Below are 20,772 nucleotides of genomic sequence, written 5' to 3'. Positions count from 1 at the left end.
CAACAGGGGCCAAAATCCTCATAGCCAATACATTTTGGAGCATGGGCATCACTAACACACTCTCTCTCTGGGGATGGGCAGGGGCAGTTCAGCAAGCGTTATAATGAAAAAGTCTCTGTAAATAACCTCATGTTTTGGAGGACAATCCCCTGACTTGTTGGGGTCTGACTCATTTATTTTTTGATCTCTTGAGGTTGGCAATACTCTGAGTGGAACTTAATTAATTATATTGCATTTAAAAGCAGTTGATAGAATTACACACACTTGGGAAGACTATTTTAGGAATGAGAAGAAATGATTAATTATTAAGTGCTTGTCATTCAAAAATATTATTCTCAAGTGCATGTCACTTTCTCCATTGAGCATGCTTTTGTCCAGAGTTCTTATATTTAGCTTTGATGTTTGTTAGTTTCCACTGCTGAAAATGTTAATTCTGGCACAAAAGACAGATCACAATCTAATGTTAACCACCATGGTTGTTTTGATTTTGACCCTACTAGCCCTGTTCTGGATTGGCTCATGAATATTCCTGAGATCAGTTGGAGACAGTTTGGTGGTGTCCCTCAAAATAGGTTAAAATATCCAGTTGTGCTGTGGCAGAGGAAAGCTTGGGAACACTGCCTTTCTGGCTGGGTGAGAGAGGAGCCTTGCCCCACCGTCTCTGCAAGACTCCAGGTCCCAGACCACTAGGGTACGTCTACACAGCAAAGAAAAACACATAGCTGTCCAGGGTTGCCAGATGTCCAGTTTTCAACTGGAATGCCTGGTTGAAAAGGGACCCTGGTGGCCATTAAAAATCTGGTTGGCTGCCCACAGCAGGGCAGTCAAGGTGCCTGTCCGGCTCTGCATGGCTCCCAAAAAACTGCTAGCATCTCCCTCTGGCTCCTAGGCTTAGGAATGGCCATGGGGGCTCTGCACATTGCTCCTCCCACCAGTGCCAGCTCCGCAGCTCCCATTGGCCAAGAACCATGGCCAATGGGAGCTGTGGGGGTGGCGCCTTCAGGCAGGGGCAGAGTGCAGAGCTGCCTGGCCGCACCTCTGCCTAGGAGACAGAGGGAGATGACAGCAGCTTCCTGGGAGCCGCATTAGGTAAGCGCCACCTGGAACCTGCACCTCAAACCCCTTCCTATGCTCCAACCCCTTACCCCAGCCTGGAGCCTCCTCCTGCACCCAAACCCCTCATCCCTGGCCCCACCACAGAGCCTGCACCCCCAGCCCAGAGCCGTACCCCCTTCCACACCCCAACTCTCTGCCCCAGCTTGGAGCCCCTTCCCACACTCTGAACCCCTTGCCCCCATCCCATAGCCCCCTCCTGCACCCCAAACCCCTAATCTCTGGCCTAACCCCGGAGCCCATACCTCCAGCCCAGAGCCTTCACCCCAGTGCGTGGAAATTATAACTTTGGGCAGAAAGCTGTTGCATATCTCTTTCCACATTGAGGGAGGCAGAAAATTTTATGAACTCACACTGTACAGTTCCCTGGGCAGTGCAAGACAGTATATTTTTGGGTTTACACTCCAGACGGGGGTGTGCATTTGAGTATTGGGTAGTTCCTTAGCTGAGCCTACCCATGCAGAGGTGATCTCAGCGCCTGTGTGTACACCTGCAGCTGGGTGTCTCCCTATCTATATGTTTGCTGGTTAAGTGCAATCTGAAGCCTGAGGGAGGGCTTGGCTGGTTTGCCTTAGTTTAAAGGGAGCTTGGGCTGGTGGGTCAGGTGGGCTTAATGGTACCCCACTTCCAAGTGGCACCCCAGAAGGAACCTGTCACAGTTCCATTGGACCTGCAGTTACTGAATTGCTAATTAGTGCCCCAAAATGGTTATTTAGACCAGTGGTTCTCAACCAGGAGTACATGTACCCCTGGGGGTATGCAGAGGTCTTCCATGTGGTACATCAGCTCATCTAGATATTTGCCTAGTTTTACAACAGACTACGTAAAAAAGCACTAGCGAAGTCAGTGCAAACTAAAATTTCATACTAGTACTTATTTATATTACTCTATATACTATACACTAAAATGTAAGTATGATATTTAAAAATGAGAAAGTAAGCAATTTTTCGGTAATAGTGTGATGTGACACTTCAGTATTTTTATATCTGATTTTGTAAGTAAGTAGTTTTTAAGTGAGGTAAAACTTAGGGCATGCAAGACTAATCAGATTCCTGAAAGGGGGACAGTAGTCTGGAAAGTTTGAGAATCACTGATTTAGACAATCAGCTAGCAGTAAGTGAAAATGATTGCAAATGCCAAGCACAAAAAAAAGAAGTCAATTGAACCCATTTTGAAACTGTCCCAAAATGTATTCATTGCTGAAACACCACCATGATACTCCCAATAGCTGCCAGATCATCATAGAATCATAGAATATCATAGAATCATAGAATATCATGGTTGGAAGGGACCTCAGGAGGTCATCTAGTCCAACCCCCTGCTCCAAGCAGGACCAATCCCCAACTAAATCATCCCAGCCAGGGCTTTGTCAAGCCTGACCTTAAAAACCTCTAAGGAAGGAGATTCCACCACCTCCCTAGGTAACCCATTCCAGTGCTTCACCACCCTCCTAGTGAAAAAGTTTTTCCTAATATCCAACCTAAACCTCCCCCACTGCAACTTGAGACCATTACTCCTTGTTCTTGTCCCTGCCTGCAGGTATATGGGATCTTGGGGAGCAATTACCACACAGGTGGGGTGCAAAATAAACTTTATTAAGAAAATGCAAAAACAGGGAAAATTTAATAGTGAGGGGTATGGGGTTTGTTAAGGTAGGCAATTGGGGAGGGAGTTCTTTTAGTATAGTATAGGGGGTTTCAATAGTGGGGTACAGTACAGTGGGTAACCAACTAACACTGAAGTATAAATGTAACAGGTAGCTAACAATTTCTAGGTAAAGGGTGTGTCACAGCAGCATATAACCAACTAACAGTTATGGGTAAAATGTGTTAAATAACCAACAACTTTAGGTAAAAATGTGTCACAGTGGTGTAAATATAAATGTGAGGTGTGTGAGAGAGAAAAAGGGTAACCAATGGGGTTTTATGCTAGACTTCAGTAATACAATTGAGGTTTGGCAGCAGTAGGAGCGGGGTGAACACGTGGGGGAAGGGATTAAAAGAGAGAGAGAGAGAAAGGCAGTGGTAGAGGAATGAGGTTAGGGGATGGGGGAAGAGGAGCACGTGGTGGAGCAGAAACCAAAGATAGAGGCGCTACAGAGGGAGATTTAAACTCAGGGAGACACAGAGAGCAGACAGGCTGCAAGTTTAAACAGCAGAGAGACTGCAATAAGTGACTGGGGAGTTCGGGGGGGGGGGGAATTGGGGCAATGGGAAGACAAATTTAAATAGTAAAAACCTTATCTATCCCCTAACTTAATCAAACTTATATAAAATGACAAGCAGCTACAGAATACAACCAGGCAATGATTTTCTAAACTTATCTTAACCAACAATTAGGCAACACAACAAATATCACAGAAACTTACAAGCTCTACAATCTTAACAAACTATGACTTATTAAAAAAACAAGACCTATGGTGCACCTTATGCTATGGGGAGGTTACAGAGGGCAGAGTGGTATGTATCCAGGACCCAGCTCCAAAGGAAGCCAAGGGATGGTAGCTACAGCGGTGGATACAGCTGAAAGCAGAGAGCCCCAAGGCAAAGCCCACAGGAGCAGAGCTTAGCAGTGGCAAAGAGCCCTGTAGTTTAAGAGAGGTTTTAAGACACAGACCAAGGTTTAGCTTGAGTCTGTGTGCTGGGGAAACAGAGCCAGCAGCTAAAATAATAAAATAAAAGTATAGAAAGTTTTACAGAGGGATTCTTACCAGTCCCCAAGGCAGCAGCAAAGGCAGAAGCAGCAGCAACATCAGAAGAGGCAAGGAGGGTTCGGTACAGTCTCAATAATCAGGAGATCTCTCAGGTAACAATTCGTTTTTCGTGGGGGGGGGGGTTTCAAAAACGGGGGTACGCTCAAAAATAAAACGAGAGCGGAGAAAGGACCCCCCAGAACCCCTGGCTGATCAGACCAGGCAGCAATGCAGGAACCCTTCTGAGGTGTGTTTCAAAAATGTCTGGTTTTAAAGGCAAACTTGGGCAGTTTCCCACCAGTAATCCTGATAGGCTCCCTCTGTCACAGGGGAGGGGGCACAGGGGAAAAACTGAAGGTAAGCCCAGAGACATGCCTGGACATAGTCCTGTGCAATAGGTGACTCAAGAGCACATGAGAGCACATGACTCAAGAGCTCATGCCCAGGATCTTAAAACCACAATAGGCCTTGCAGCTCTGGACATTGCCTACCCTACACCAAGCCCAGGTTCAACGAGGTGATAACAGGACTAACCCTTTGAAAAGAGCAGTGGTCCCATTTAGCATGCAGCACAAGTGGCCATCCCTTTGAGAAGGGCAGTGGCCCTGGTAAACAACTTAACAGCCAGGGAAGGGCGGCCACAGGAGAACAGAAAACAAAATGGAGTCTGGGGAAACAAAATGGAATAGGGGAATAGCTGTAACGGACAGTTCTGTCATCTGCTACCACTGAGAACAGCCTAGATCCATCCTCTTTGGAACCCCCTTTCAGGTAGTTGAAAGCAGCTATCAAATCCCACCTCATTCTTCTCTTTTGCCAACTAAACAATCCCAGTTCCCTCAGCCTCTCCTCATACCTCATGTGTTCCAGCCCCCTAATCATTTTTGTTGCCCTCCGCTGGACTCTTTCCAATTTTTCCACATCCTTCTTGTAGTGTGGGGTCCAAAACTGGACACAGTGCTCCAGATGAGGCATCACCAATGTCAGATAGAGGGAAATTATCACGTCCCTCGATCTGCTGGCAATGCCCCTACTTATACAGCCCAAAATGCCGCTAGCCTTCTTGGCAACAAGGGCACACTGTCAATTCATATCCAGCTTCTCGTCAGCTATAACCCCAGGTCCTTTTCTGCAGAACTGCTGCCTAGCCATTCGGTCCCTAGTCTGTAGCTGTGCATGGGATTCTTCTGTCCTAAGTGCAGGACTCTGCATTTGTCCTTGTTGAACTTCATCGGATTTCTTTTGGCTCAATCCTCTAATTTGTCTAGGCCCCTCTGTATCCTATCCCTACTCTCCAGCATGTCTACCACTCCTCCCAGTTTAGTGTCATCGGCAAACTTAGATCAACCTCTAATAGTAAAAGAAGGTCACTCCTAAGACAGCAAAACAATGTGCTGCAAAAGTTACGGTAGTAGAATAGGAGGACTGCATAGAATAGAACATATAGTAAGAAATATATATACATATAGAGAACATGAAAACGTGGAAGTAGCCATACCCATCTGATGAAGTAGACTGTAACCCACAAAAGCCTACGCTCAAATAAATTTGTTATTCTCTAAGGTGCCACAAGTACTCCTGTTCTTTTTGTGGATACAGACTAACATGACTGCTACTCTGAAACCCATAGTAGAATGTTATCACATGATCTCCTTCCTGTTATGATCATTGTGTTGCTTTTGCTGACATGGCTGCTTGTGTAATTACTAACCTTTACATAGACAACCCATAACTCCAATCAGTCTAGCTTCTCAGATACATTTAATACCAAGCACACTCCTTTACTATTGCACGTAGGCCCATTTGTTTTATTATCACATTTTTACATTAACTGCTATTAAAACACTGCAATAGATGTTTTATCTATTCTCTTAAAATATTGTTCCATGTACTGCACATAGAAAATTTGTTTCTTTCCTGAACTAAAAATGAAACAACTGCAGAAATTTGAAATGATTTTACGTTGGAACTTTTCCAGACATTACAAACATACAGCTGTGCATCTGCAATTAAGTTTTGAATGGATGTGAACTGTAAGAAAAACAGTGAAGGTATGTAAAATCTATAAGCATTTATTTAGGAGTCCCTGAAATGTGGCATATTTAAGGTGATCCCATGTCTGTACTGGTTGGACTTAAGAATTCAGGGTGAAATTGTAGTTTGCATTCCTTGTCTTCTGGTTCAAGTGATGGGTGGGGTTTATTAGGAAATGAATTACTAAAATTATTCAAAGAGCTGGACATCAGGCAGTTGTTCATCTTGGTTATGCTTAGGGTTGATCCTGTTCCTAAGTGTGATGGGATGTCCACAGCACACAGGACTGGAAGGGATTAAGGCGGCCAAGTAGGCCAATTAACTCCCCGGGCTGCACTTGGAGGAGGAACCAGAGAGCAGGGGTTGATTAAATGAAGTTCAGTTAGCCAGGAATAGGAGGGGCCTGTAAAATCCCAGGAACAGAGAGAAGAAGGGGGCTGCAGTCACTCCGTGGGAGAAGGGAGTTACCTTAGGGAGTACAGCAGTGGTTCTCAAACTTATTTGATCATACCCCTCTTCTTTGTATCTGTGCTCTCTGGCTACCCAGCTCTGAAGACAGAATGTTATATCCTTGGGGGCAGCCGGTTTAGGAAGAAATCACTTGAGGCCAGACAGCAGACAGCTAACAAAACTACCATTTATTTACAGACACAGAGCTCACCTAAGCGCCCGAAGCTGGCGGGGCTATCCCCTAATAATCTAACTCAGTTGCCATAGGAACAAAAACCATGACAACCAAATACATAACACAGAACAGAGAGTAGCAGCTGCTGGCCAGGTATCCAGCTCTGAAGGCAGTGTAGCTGCCAGCAGCAGTGCAGAAGTAAGGGTGGCATAGTATGTTATTGCCACCCTTACTTCTATGCTGCTGCTGGCAACAGTGCTGCCTTCAGAGCTGGGCACCCAGCCAGCAGCTGCCGCTCTCCAGCAGCCCAGTTCTGAATGTGCACAGTTTTTTTCCCCTAAAGTTTCTCATGTTTCCCAGTTTGAGAACCTCTGAGAGGGTAGTCTATGGTTACTACCTGAGAGAAGGGAGCTGGGAGGCTGTGAACCCAGAGAGGGGGAAGCCAGGCAGATATAAAAAGGCTCAGGAAAAGCAGCAAGATTGGACAGTGCAGGCTTTAGCTGCTGATGCGAGGGCCCCTGACCAGGAACCCGGAGGGCAGACCAGGTTCCTCAATGAGCCACTGGGGCTGTGACACAGGCCAGGCAGAGGACGGCAGACTGGATGGGACAGTTTGTCTTTGAAAGACTTTGTTTCCCCTGTAAGAGAAACATGTACGGTGACCCGGCCAGAGGGCTGAGTCACAAAGAGGAGGCTTCAGTTCCTGGAGTGAGAGGGTCTGCAGGGCAAGACAGGATGGGAGAGGACACGCCCAGAGTAGGGTGCAACACCTGAAAGAGATAATCCTCAGGATGGCCAGGAGGAGGTGCCACCAGCGGTGAGTGGACCCCGTCACACTAAGGCAGAGGTCCCCAAACTATAGGGCACACGGCCTAGGGGGGCACAGAGGAACATTCGGTGGGGGGACATGGCTGGGGCCTGGTCCAGCCCTGATGGGGGGGCAGGGAGAGAGCACCACCCAGGTCTGCCCAGAGCCCCAGCTGCCAGCCCCACACCCCAGCTGCTGTCCTCAGACCCTGGCCAGGCCCCCAGCTGCTGATCCCATGCCTGGATCTCTGCTCCCAGCTCCTGGCCCCACCCCAGCTGTGGCCCCACTCTTGGTCCTCTTACCCTGCCTGCATTTCCCATCAAACCATGGACCAGCTCCCAGCCCTGGGGTTTGGGCAGGCGTGGACAAGTTTGGGGAGGGGACCACTGCACTAAGGTTAAGGCCTAAATTTAAACTTAAGATGTGTGCAAAGGAACTGTGTAAACACAGATTCCTTAGTCTTTTACCAGTTTTCTTGCCTTTGCAAAAAAATAAAACAACCCCCCAGGAAACTTAAATCATGTTAGTAGTGCTTGTAAGAGCTCATAAATGTTTTTTACCTTTCACTTTTCCTCACAGCAGTTTATACGTATTACTTGGTGTTATTTTAGCACATACCATATGCTTAGGTCCATCCAATGCATAAACAGATATAGTACTGCTCCAAACTGCATAGGCCCCAGTCCTCCAATGTGTTGTGCATAGGCTGAGCCCTGGGCTGCATGGAGCCTGTCGAAGTCAATGGAGCTCCATTCTCGCACAGGGGCCAGCCCACATACAACGAATTGTAGAATTGGAGCCTTACAAGCAAACAGAAGCTTGAAATACAGGACATTTGCTATATACAAAATGGAGCAAGCTGCCACCCAGCTCCTATTGATGTTATTCACAATAACAATTCTTTCAGCTGATTCAAGGCCAGCTCCCTGTCACTGCCCCCATTGGAAAGGTGGCTGGGGAGACAGAGACAGGCTGAAGAACATGCTCACCGTCACAGTGAGCACTTGCAATGGAGCCAGGAGTTAGCTCTCCCAATTCCCAAACCTGCTCTCTCTGTCCCCACTCCCCTCTGCCCAGCACGGTGGCCAATCAAGGCTCGCTACGGAGTCACATGATATTTAATCGCACCCACCAGCGCGCACTACTTTCTACTTATAGTAGCACTTCCAACTCGCGCATGCGCACAGCTCCAGCGCCGCAGCCCTTCCTTTAGAGTCTGTCGGGTTTTACTACTGTGGGGAGTCTCGTGAGACTAGGAGCGAAAGTGTCGCGAGACTTGCAGCGGGACGGCGCGGCGGTGACAGAAACAAAGTGCGGCGGTTGAGGCGCGCCGCTGCTTCTCTCCTCCTTCGATTCCCCCCCCCCCCGGCGCGCGCTCCCGGGCAATGGCCGGTCAGCCCCCGCGCTGGAGCCCCCTCGAGCAGGCGCAGGACCGCGACGTCCGGGCGCTGATCCGGCGCCTGACCGGCCTCCGCGAGGCGCAGGGCGGGGAGGAGCCCGGCGGCCGCTTCCAGACGGCGCTAATCTTCGCCTGGTCCAACTTCAGGTCAGAGGCCGCGCGCTCCGGGTCTCGCTGCCCCCGGGGCAGCCAGGAGCTGGGCGGCTTCCCTCAGTGCGGCGCGCCTGGGGCCTGGCCTGGCAACCGGCACAGGCCTCAGATCACTGGGGCTGCGGCTGTCCGGGGAGGTGGGGGCGGGTCCAGCGCGCCTGCGCTGCTGCCTTCACACACTGGCACGTGCCAGGCCTGTCTGAGCTGCACACCCCCAGGCCAGGCCTGTCTGAGCTGCGTGTACACACGCACACACACACCTCCACCCACCCACCCTGCCAGGCCAGGCCAGGCCTGTCTGAGCTGCACACCCCCAGGCCAGGCCTGTCTGAGCTGCGTGTACACACGCACACACACACCTCCACCCACCCACCCTGCCAGGCCAGGCCTGTCTGAGCTGCATGTGTACACACACACACCCCTCGCCAGGCCAGGCCAGGCTTGTCTGAGTTACACACACACACCCCGCCAGGCCAGGCCTGCCTGAGCTGTGCGCGCACACACACCCACCCTGGCCAGGCCTGTCTGAGCTACCCACACCCACCCTGGCCAGGCCTGTCTGAGCTGCACACCGCCAGGCCAGGCCTGTCTGAGCTGCGTGTACACACGCACACACACACCTCCACCCACCCACCCTGCCAGGCCAGGCCAAGCCAGGCCTGTCTGAGCTGCATGTACACACACACACCCCCCGCCAGGCCAGGCCAGGCTTGTCTGAGTTACACACACACACCCCGCCAGGCCAGGCCTGCCTGAGCTGTGCGCGCACACACACCCACCCTGGCCAGGCCTGTCTGAGCTTCACACCCACATCCACCCTGGCCAGGCCTGTCTGAGCTGCGCGCGCACACACACCCGCACACACACAGCCACACCCACTCTGGCCAGCCCTGTCTGAGCTGTGCACGCACACACCCTGGCCAGGCCTGTCTGAGCTGCAACCTTACTTACACACACACACACACACACACACGTTCCTGTGACACCATGGCCCTCCTGACAGCTCAATAAGTAACCGCTGTCTCTTGCAACATGGCACACGGCAGTGAGAACATCAGCGTTTTCTCCATTAAAAAAGATCCGGGCTCAGCATTGCCATCAGGGACTTAGTTACAGGTGCTTATCAGAGGAGCAGTGGCTGCCATCCTGGCAGCTATAAATCTCTTGCTGTCTGCTGTGTTACAATATTAGTCTGTTGGCATAAAATAAACTACTTTTTAGTGATTTCGGAGAGAACTCTCAATGTGATGTTCAAGGCATCATGTTAGGAAAGAGAGGGAATAAAACAGCTATTGAAATGAGCCAGTATTTCAAATTGAGCAATGTCACAAAAATAACCAGTCAAGATCTGCCTCATTAAGTGTATATTTCTTTCCAAAAGATAGACATGCTTTTGACCTTAATGCATGTGAAATGAGTTCAACATAATCTTTATTAATCTGTCATTTAAAAAAATTATAAAGGCATAGTCAATTTTTCCATCTGAAGTGTTTTACAAATTGTTACAAATGGCATGTAACCTCTTCAAATTACTGTAATCTTAACAGGGATTTCCCCCACCCCCAATTGACAGCATTTTTATGTAGTCAATTTCACTCTTTTCCCCCGCATTGTCAACTAGTCCTTGATTCTGCAAAGATTTATGCATGTGCATAATTGAATGCACTCTGAGTAGCTCCATTTGAAGTCACTGGGAGTACATACAGTGCATAAAATTAAGCACATGTCTAAGTCCTTGTAGAATTTGGAGCAGCTCAGTTTCTCCCTTGTTGAAAAGATTCTATAAACATCAGTGAGGAGTAGACTTCTAAAAAAATAAAATTTCAGCATTACTAGGAACTTTAGACAGATGATAGACTCATACTTATGAAGTAGATATGTATTTTAAGGATGAAAACCATAGTAATCATACATAGCTATGGGCTGAAACCTAAAATTTGTTCAGCTTTTTTGGGAGTGTACTGAAGTTAACTCAGGGGTGGCCAGCCTGTGTCTCCGGAGCCACATGCGGCTCTTCAGAAGTTAATATACGACTCTTTCTATAGGCACTGACTCCGAGGCTGGAGCTACAGGTGCCAGTCTTCCAATGTGCTGGGGTGTGCTCACTACTCAACCCGTGGCTCTGCCACAGGCTCTGCCCCCACTCCACCCCTTCCCGACCCCTCCCCTGAGGCTGCTGTGCCCTCGCTCTTCTCCCCGAGAGCCTCCTGCGTGCCATAAAACAGCAGATTGTGAGGTATGGGGAGGGAGAGAGAGGTGCTGATTGATGGGTGGGAGGTGCGGGGGGAGCTAATGGGGGGGGCTGCCGATGTATTACTATGGCTCTTTGGCAGTGTACATTGGTAAATTCTGGCTCCTTCTCAAGCTCAGGTTGGCCACCCCTGAGTTAACTTTTTATCTTACATATGAACTTCTTACAGTATGTTCATTATCAAACTGATAGGCAGTTCTTGTGATAATGTCTTTGGTGGTAATGATGTGAGAGACAATTTAACGGGCTTATTTAAAAGTTAATAGTTGCCATTATTAAATATATGATCTCAAATGAGATGATACCTGCCAAAATGTTTGTCATGTAGCAACTGCTGTGTAGTGTAGACGTTTACAAGTGAGGCTTCTTATTGTTTGTGTAAATCTAATATTTGTAAGTAAGCATTAGCCGTGCATTGCAGATTCAGACTGCAAGCACAATACTTTATGTGCTCAAATAATATGTCTCTTCAAATAGTTTTCAAACATCTACTAGTCTGAGGAAAAAATAAATGTGGCAGCGGGGTACATCAACATGGTTTAGGTACAATGCCCCTGGTAAGAAGCCCAACCTATCCCCAGCTGCTGGGTAGGGTGCTAGTATTCTTAATAGGATACTGTTCCTGGATTATGTTTGTGGATCTCTGCTTTCTCTTGCTCCCTGCCCACCTCAGAGCCTCCTGTTTAGCATGTGTAATGTGAATAGTACAGATGGGTGCCACTCAACCTTTTCTCCAGCCTCCTGACGGTTGCTACAGGTAAATAAACTGTCCCGGCTCGCCAGTGGATTTCCCTGATGGGCTGCGTACCAAAGGTTGCCGATCCCTGCTGATCCCAAACATTTCCTTGCACATTGCAAAAACTGTATTCTATTTTAATTTCTCATCTAGATTTCATCGGTTTCTTGATGTGAGCAGTCACAAAGTAGAGAGGACAATAGAGGGGTAAGTTTGTCTTATTTTTACCATGTTGATTAAGTCTGTTAATTTGAAGCATTCATTGATAAGATTTATTTGTTTAAATCAGAATTTATGAAAAGCTGATTGTTCATTCAGACCTCAGTAAAGCCGCAAGCTGGAAAAGACTAATAGAAAAGTTTCTGAACTCACCACTTCCGAGCACTGAAGAAACAAAGGTGTGTAACATTTTCTTCTTTGTTCTAATGTCTTTGCATTTATCCTGATGCCGGTCACTTTGTAAGAGCTTTAGACCAGAAAGTACAAATGAGTTACATTACTACTAAGGGTATGGTTATACTTGCAGCCGCACAGCGCTGCTGTGGGAGCGCTTCCGCGGCAGCACTTTGAAGTGCAAGTGTGGTCGCAGCGCCAGCGCTAGGGCACTGTTTACACTGGTGCTTTACAGCGTTGTAACTTGCTGCGCTCAGGGGTGTGTTTTTTCACACCCTTGAGCGAGAAAGTTGCAGCGCTGTAAAGCGCCAGTGTAGCCGAGGCCTAAGCTACATGATTGCTACTCTGTGAGCTGATTGTTTTAAATTATAACCTGCCATCACCCTATTATTAAAATATGTATTTATTGGGCATCCATCACCATGGTCTCTGGGTGCACTTTTCATGGCTTAAATTATATCATTAACATTGCAGATGAGAGGCATAGAGCTCCACATTCTGTGTTCATTAACATTTTTGGTAGGACAGGGGGATTCTAGCTGGTCATCTTAAGAAAATAGGGTTTCATAGTTTTCAGTTGGAAAACTGTGTTGCGTTTAAGGCTTCTGATGGATTAAAACTCTGTGCTCTCACTTGAACCATGTCACTTTGGTTCCAGTGTGGTTGTTCTGAACCTCTTCTAGCTGACCTTTGAAGACTGAAAGCTGCTGCTGCTGTTGTGAAATGCAGGCCCCTGAGCTGGGTAGAGGCACTCTCTATGATGTCATGCTATTTAGTAGGGCTGTGTGTTCTTTTCTTTTCCTAATGACTGTGCTTAGAACCTTAATTTCGTTTCTAATTTAATGGAACTGTGACTATGAAGTAGCAATGCAAATGCATCCTGAATTGCTATACTCCCCTTCCCCCCCCGCCCACTGAGATAGTCAACATATATCTACTTTTAGCTATGTTGTTTTTTGTGATTAAAGTGTGAGCCAGTCTACATGCTCAGAAATGTCAGGTTGTATTTAGCACTCAGCAGTGTTGTATAAGGTAATTGCGGTGATCTTTAGCAGTTGCTCTTGTTGATGAGGGAACTTGGGTGTCTTGCTGCCTGGCTCTGTGGAACTTGTCCGTCTCAGAGATGATTCTGTAAATAAAGTACTTTAGCAGATCCTTGTAAGGAGAATGGTGTTAGCTTTAAAAAGGGCTATGATATTGTAGTACAGCCGGATGAGTACCAGACTGCTTTTCTACTAATTTGATTATATTATTTTTTCCCTTCTATTCTTTGCCTGTGACACGCAATAGTTTAGTCTCCTGAGGGTTGTAGTATTTCGGTCTAATTTTAGTTGTTGGGTTTATTGTGCAGATATCTGGATGGTGCTGGTGGCCTGTGATGCATAGGAGGTCAAACTAAATGGTCCAGTGGTTTCTTCTGACCTTAAACTTTATGACTTTAATAGAAGTGCATGGCTTCCTTCTAGCCCTGAAACACCTTTTAAAATGTATTTTTTAAAATAAAAAGGTCAAAATATGTAGATGTCAGAATCATTAAATGGTTCCATTCACAAAGGGTGAGTGACCTGTTAATAGTCCTGCGTAACTGTAACCGTTGGCTTTATAGAATAAATGACTTTGCAGAATAAATGGATGAGTCCTTAAACCCTCATGTAGACTTTTAGTTGACGTGCTTTAATTTGTCACGTTTCACATAATTTAAACAAGAATTTTAGATGACTATATTTTCGGTTTGTATTGGAAAAAAATAAGTAAATTAGGATATCCATTACTTGAGATGAGCTGAGGGGGCTAATACTGCACATTCTGGCATACAACATTCTAGTCTGTTCATTTTCTAAAGTCTTTTAAACCATTTTATTCCATTTAATGATTTTTTTTTCTTTTGTGTATTTTTAAAGACAGATGCTCATTACGGCATACTATCTCTCCTACTGTGCTTGTCAGATTCTCCTTCCAACACCAACTATGTGGAAAAGCCAAGAGATAAAGAAGTGGGTAGGTTTCAAGATCTTTATATTTGAAATGAAAAACACACAGACAAGTGACAATATGATAGGACTTTCTTCTTTGCAGTCTTATAACATCATGTCTTATTTCATTTCAAGATCCTCTCCTGGTTATCTTTTGTGGGTTTTTAATCCTGTATCTAATTAACCTATACATTTAGAAGGTTTGTGGGTGGGGGACAAGATTAATGTTATGACTTTCTCATCCGGGTTGCTCATTCAAATCCACCTCGTTGGTTGCTATCTGAGGGCCATTTCGTGTGTTGTGTTTAAATGAGCCTGTGAGCTCTGTTCTGTTCCCGTAAGTGGGAACAAGTGTTAAATGACTGTCACAGTTAATACCCTCTCAGCAGAGGGGCCAGTGAGTGAAATATTATGTCACTTGTGGAACTGCCACATGAAGTTTGATGTATATTGGTAAGCCTGGAGGAAGTTTGCATTACTGCTGTATTGCTGCGTGAGTAAATAAAGGACTTCACTTTCTAACAGTATCTATCTTGACCATTTCATTACACCGAACTGAGCCAAAAACACAAATAAAATCTATCTAAAACTAGTAACTTCGCATGTAATTTCACATAGGAAAGTTATGCGGTAATTTAACATAATGGAGTTTGGTTATTTCTGTAATCTTTTCATTTTAAATTAAAAATATTGTTTTTCTGTTCTAACCAGTTTTAACTTGGCAACATCTAGTTATCCACCTTAATTTACCAAGAGTTAATTTTACGTAGTCTCCTGGTTTTGTAGTAGTACACTTCTATGCCGATATAACGCAACCCAATATAGCACAAATTTGGATATAACGCGGTAAAGCAGTGCACGGGCGGGGGGGGGAGTGCTGCGCACTCCCGTGGATCAAGAAAATTCAATACAATGCAGTTTCACCTATAACGAGGTGAGATTTTTTTGGCTCCCGAGGTCAGTGTTATATCGTGGTAGAGGTGTATCGTACAATTTCCCTTTGTTTCTGATTACTAACAAATGACGTTAAATTGACAGTCCCCAATGGATCGAGACTAAAAGGATAAGAAGAATGGAACGTCTGAGAAAAATATGTTTGGGATACCACACATCCTTGTGATATTCATTTGCAATGCTGGAAAATAACCATTAAAAAAAAATGGTTTGAAACAACATTTTAGTCTAGAAACTGGGCGGTGGGTAGGGGAAGAAGCCTCATATCTTAAAATTCTTTTTAGAGTGGCCTCTGCACATTTCCACTCTTGGAATGCACTGGTGACGCAGCTTGGACTGCATTGTCAGCACATCCCAAAAGTGTAAATGTGCAGAGGTTATCTCAGAAGATTCCAGTTACAGGTGAGTAATCTTCCTACTGGATTAAAGTATATTATTTTATATTGTTTGTGTGATTTATTATTTTATTTAAAAGTATTTATCTATAGCACTATGGTTGTACATATTCTTTTACACAGAAGGAAAGACAAGTTCCCTGCTCTCAGTAATTTACAGTCTGGGTTCCTGATCCTGCAAAGACTTGTCCATGTGTTACTTTTGGTAAGTCTACGCCCCAAAGAAAAACCCATGGCACTGAGTCACAGAGCCCAGGTCATTTGGGCTAGTGGTACTTAAAGACAGCAGTGCAGACATCCTGTCTCAGACTGGAGCCTGGGTTCTGAGACCCTCACCAGGTTTCAGAGCCCGAACTCCAGTCAAAGCGGAAATGTCTAGCCCCAAGCTCCATCAGCCCAAGTCAGTTCACCCAGGCTCTGACACTCAGTGCTGCAGGTTTTTCTTTGGAATGTAGACCATTTTTATGCACTGGGAGTAGTTCCGTTGAAGCAAATGAGATTACTTACAGTGCATAAAGATATGCACTCTTGCAAATCTTCTGCAGGATTGAGGCCTAAGATAGATATGACATGATGCAGGAAGAAGTGAAATCAGGCAAATGGGATGACAGTACACCATATTGCAAATTTGTGTGAGTCTAAAACAGAATCGGAGAAGCACTTCAGAAGAAATGTATATAGGTAGAGAAAGAAACGGGAGGATAATTCATCAGACCACTTAAATCTTCAGTGAAAATTTTATATCATTGCTAAAGAAAGTGACAGTTTTGAATGGAAGAGAGTATCTCTTATCAGACTGCACCTTTAGAAACATTTCCAAGTCTTGTTAGAGAGGAAGTTGGAAATAAGCACAAAAATATTGAGTCCCATTTGTATTCCGTTTAGAAAAGGAAGAAGAATTTGACTGGGGAAAGTACTTGATGGAAGGTGAAGAAATTTATTTTGGTCCTGACATAGACACACCAGTAAGTAATATCTTAAAAGTGACTGACTGCGTTCTTACAGATAATATTTATTGAAAGAAAAATTCGGGGGGAAAAATCAAATGATTTTCAGAGTTCCTTTTAGTTTCCCTCATGCCTTTTTTTTTTTTTTTTTTTTTTTTTTAAGTAGAAAACAAAGTAGACATGTTACACTGACTTTCCCTGCCAAGAGGTACTGAGTATACTTCCTTCCCTCATGTACATTGCACTAAAAATTTACTTGTTCTTGTCATATTTGGCAGGATTGGTCTGAAGAAAGTGAAGGGGAGGAGGATGCTCAACAACCTCTGAGCAGGGAAGATTCTGGCATTCAAGTAGACAGGACACCACAAGAAGAACAAGACCAAAACAAGAAAACAGTGTCTCAGGTCACATGGAAAGGTTGGTTATTCAAAATTCTCTTCATGGAGGGATCTCGTAACAAATGGATTTCTAATAAATGATTCTCACTCGTATGCAGCTACCTAACTCTTCCATAGTTATTGTTCTATATTAAAGTACTCTGGTATTGTCACTATAGTTAATGTTGTGAGTTTGGTTATGTGTTATAGTTACTGTTTAACAGAGTAAAATGGTAGTGCCTCATTTGTGTGTAATGAAGGTTTGATCTAATTTCCATTAAAGTCAATGGAAAGACTTCCATTTAGTCCTATGGGAGTATGCACACCGATGCTGCTCTAGGGATAATTGTACATCAGATAAACACAACTTAAATATATCTAGACATAATACAAAGCTTGTTATTAAATGTTAACACTGAAATAAAAGCAGGTATGAAGAAAAACATTTGTTTGTGCTTGGGTGTAGTATACTTCAATGAATGAAAACGCTTGTAATAAATGTGACACTAATGGCTCCCCTTCAGATTGGTTTCAGTCAGTTTCCCTGACAGCTGTGAAATTATAGGAACGTGCACAATAGGATATTGTACCTAGAATAGAAGCTGGTTATCTGTGAGGCTAGGTGTCATGGGAGTTAGAACTAGGAGAAAAAAATTTTAGGTAATGTACTGAGTGCCTAGTATTAGGGACACTCTGACTGTAGGGTGAGCTTACTGGTATTTGGCACCTTACTTTTTTAAGTTACCTTTAATATAGGTTTTGTATGTATTGTTTCAACAAATGTCTAAAATAAAGTACATTTCCTTAAGATGGAAAGATATATAAATATTAATATATCTCTGCCTTATTTTTAGGGCCTGATTTTTCAAAAGGTCAGTTTACACACACAGGTGCCTAACTTATACATGCAGTCACCATGATTGTACATGCAATGAAGTGCAAACAGACAGGTGTAATTAGCCAGTTAATTGAATGCAGCTGTATCCTGAAGCTAATTTATTATTGGGTTGCTTATTCGTGAGACTTTTTTGTCTTTTATAAGTCTTCCCTATGTAAATGAAAATTCTTCACTGACTATCAAATGTCTTACCAGTGGGTGAACCAGATGCGCGCAGCTGGCTGGAACAGCATGTGGTTCCTCAATATTGGACAGGAAGAGCTCCTCGTTTTTCTCACAGTTTTCACCTACATTCCAATTTAGCTGCTGTCTGGTAAGAAAAAAAGATGACTAACATGTTCACTGCTGATATTAAATAAAGCCAGATAGTGGTTTAATGAACTATTAATGATTTACATTAAGCTGTGATACTGTTAAAGTGTAAAATGTGTGGCTCTTCCAAAATATGTAGTTAGCATTTGTTATTGATTTAGTTTAAAATATATTTATATATTGCAAACTAAGTAAGTGCAAATTGAACAAAATGAGCCAGTGTAATTTTAATTTTTGCTTATTGTGCTGGTCAGTCATAGTTCTCCCACTCGAGTAAAAATGCATAAAATGTCTTGTGTGTTACTGTCCTTCCCAATGTCAGAATTTAAAACAAAGCAAGTGCTGTTGTGTCCATCACAAATTCCAAATCTCAGTTTGGACAAATTTAGCATGTGTAGGGCAATACCAGATTGTGATTTGGTTTGTGCACACATTCACCGTCAGTTAACATATTTGGCTTGGTTGAATTTTGAGCTAAGAAATTGTATAAATAACTAGTACTATCAGTGATAAAAATGATTTAAAATACTGAAAACTTCAGTAATCCTAACATACTACACTAAAATCTTTTAATCTACCAATAAAGAAATCATGGAAGGTCTATGAATAATTGTAGAACTTTTTCCTATGATCTTGTGTTCATATTTAGAGGTGAAAAATTTCCATTTCTTTCGCAAGTTTTCGATATGTCATGTGTTTCTTTGAGGTGGGGTGGAATTTAGGGGTTATTTGTGATCCAAATTTATTTTTAGTCTTGACTTGAATGTATTTAAAACAGTTACATGTTCTATTTGATGATCATGGAGTCAAAAAAGTGGATTCATCACATTACTATATATGTTATTGGGTATTAAGTAATTAAACATTTGAGAGCTGGAATACTAAAATTAATACTTCAAATATTTGCTAGTTAATGGTTGTTGGGCTTTGACTGGATAATATTTTGGTGGCTTTTCATATTTTTTTTGCCTTTAAAAAGGTTTAGAGTCAAACTCTGTTCTTGTTTACAGCCTGTAGAGCTTCATGGAAATTTTTGAAGTCAAAAGTGTAAATTAGGGGAGAAATGAGCGTTAAGATTATTGCTTGATTCTTATTTATAAACGCTTCAGCTGTGATTTCAGTTTTTTTTAATTAATAGTACATTTTCTTCTTTTAGGGACCAACACTTGTACAGCAGTGATCCCTTATATATGCCAGAAGAAAGAACTCTTGTAACTGAAACACAGATTATCCGGGAAACTCTCTGGTAAGCGGGAATCCCTGAAATATTTGTATATGAAATTTATTTAATATTAAAATGATAAAAGAACATTGCAACATAGTGTTGTTGGTCCTCGGAGACAGATTTGCAGTTGGCTTTCAGTGTCGGAAAAGAAATATCGATATGTCCTTTCTTTCTAATCTGTGCACCATCACCAGTAGTGAAGATTCTTTAGTTGCAACATTTTTAATAGTTAACGCACAAGCCAAACAATAAGCCAGCTCACTCTTTCATAACTGTATGGCCTGTGCAGTACAAAAAACTTAGTTTTGTCATTTAAAGTGGAAGGACTTAATGCACAATGAGCAGATTTGTTGAGTGAAAGGTCAGTCATGTTATTTTTCTTACTATTTAAAATACTTTTAAGCTCAATTCAGTTGAGAGGTGGGAGGAAACTTCTAAAAGAAAGCTGAGACCATGACTATATGTTCTGTTGAAATGTATTTCTGATCTTCAGCAAAATCGTTTACAGTCTCTGGGTCACAACAGACCCATTATTGCTCTCTGATTCCCAGGTGACAGTAGTGCCACATAGTCATGCTACCATGCCCTCTATTCATCCAAAGCTGGCCTAGTGGATGCAACCATTTTTCTCTGAAGTTTACATTGTCACAGTGATCCATCCCTTTTCAGTATCAATGCTAGATTTCTACATTACGCTCTACTGAGAGCCACCTTTTAAAGGTACTGGAAGTTTCAGCTAATAAAAAATGCTAGCATCTCTTGAGTATGACTAGTTGCTGCTTCAGAACTTTGTCGGCTTCCAAGTGCAATTTAAGATATAGGTTACAATTTAGTAAACTTTATATGGCCAGCTGAGGGTTTGTCCCTCTCATGCGGTGTCTTAACACAGCAGTAACAATCCATCAGTTCTTGCTGTTAAATGCTTAAGATATGGCTGACATTGTGATGTGCACTGGAGGGCCCACATCTTTGAAACTTTCTTCCTTTCACAATCTACCAGATGTGGTGTTGCATCTGACGAAGTGAGTATTCACCCACGAAAGCTTATGCTCCAATACGTCTGTTAGTCTGTAAGGTGCCACAGGAGTCTTTGTTGCTTTTTACAGATCCAGACTAACATGGCTACCTCTCTGCTACTTGATATCAGACGTGGGTTTGTTGAGAAGTTGAAGAATTTTTTTTGTCCAGGTTTTTTCTTATCCTATAGATTTGCCACTGACAGGATTTGAGGATGTTTTAATGATTTGTAATTCAATTTTTTTGCTATAATTGTTGTTAGGGACTCAGTTGTCAGGCTGGAAATCCAATTTATAAATATGTATTATAATTTATCTTAAATGAATTTTAGAATTTTAAGTCTTACAGAAAATAGTTCCCAACATTATACTTGTTAAGACAAAAATTTAACGTGATGTCCCATTCTTTGTAATAAGGTCCACAGGTCTCTTACAGTGGTACTTCAACATGCTTGCAGCTTGGGGGTAGAACCT

General features: G+C 43.7%; 1 protein-coding gene across 7 annotated transcripts in view; it reads left to right on the top strand.

The window, feature by feature from the left end:
- The first annotated feature begins 8,497 nt into the window (after positions 1-8,497).
- TUBGCP5 (tubulin gamma complex associated protein 5) overlaps positions 8,498-20,772 on the top strand; it is a 59,703-nt gene continuing 47,428 nt past the window's right edge. For 2 of the 7 annotated variants that reach the window (XM_030571319.1, XM_030571301.1), the window contains exons 1-8: positions 8,501-8,818; positions 11,962-12,015; positions 12,098-12,206; positions 14,103-14,199; positions 16,409-16,488; positions 16,749-16,887; positions 17,941-18,058; positions 19,214-19,303. In XM_030571319.1, coding sequence (XP_030427179.1) covers positions 8,658-8,818; positions 11,962-12,015; positions 12,098-12,206; positions 14,103-14,199; positions 16,409-16,488; positions 16,749-16,887; positions 17,941-18,058; positions 19,214-19,303 — 848 coding nt within the window. In that variant the 5' untranslated portion in view covers positions 8,501-8,657. Of the gene's footprint in view, positions 8,819-11,031; positions 11,058-11,961; positions 12,016-12,097; positions 12,207-14,102; positions 14,200-15,646; positions 15,729-16,408; positions 16,489-16,748; positions 16,888-17,940; positions 18,059-19,213; positions 19,304-20,772 lie in introns of those variants that run through there. The other 5 variants (XR_004001438.1, XR_004001437.1, XM_030571344.1 and 2 more) reach the window with 5 other exon arrangements.

This window comes from Gopherus evgoodei, chromosome 1, assembly GCF_007399415.2.
Source record: "Gopherus evgoodei ecotype Sinaloan lineage chromosome 1, rGopEvg1_v1.p, whole genome shotgun sequence".
In the NCBI taxonomy this organism is placed as follows: Eukaryota; Metazoa; Chordata; order Testudines; family Testudinidae; genus Gopherus; species Gopherus evgoodei.
The sequence above is the reverse complement of the archived record's forward strand: the minus strand, read 5'-3'. Positions and strand labels throughout refer to the sequence as shown.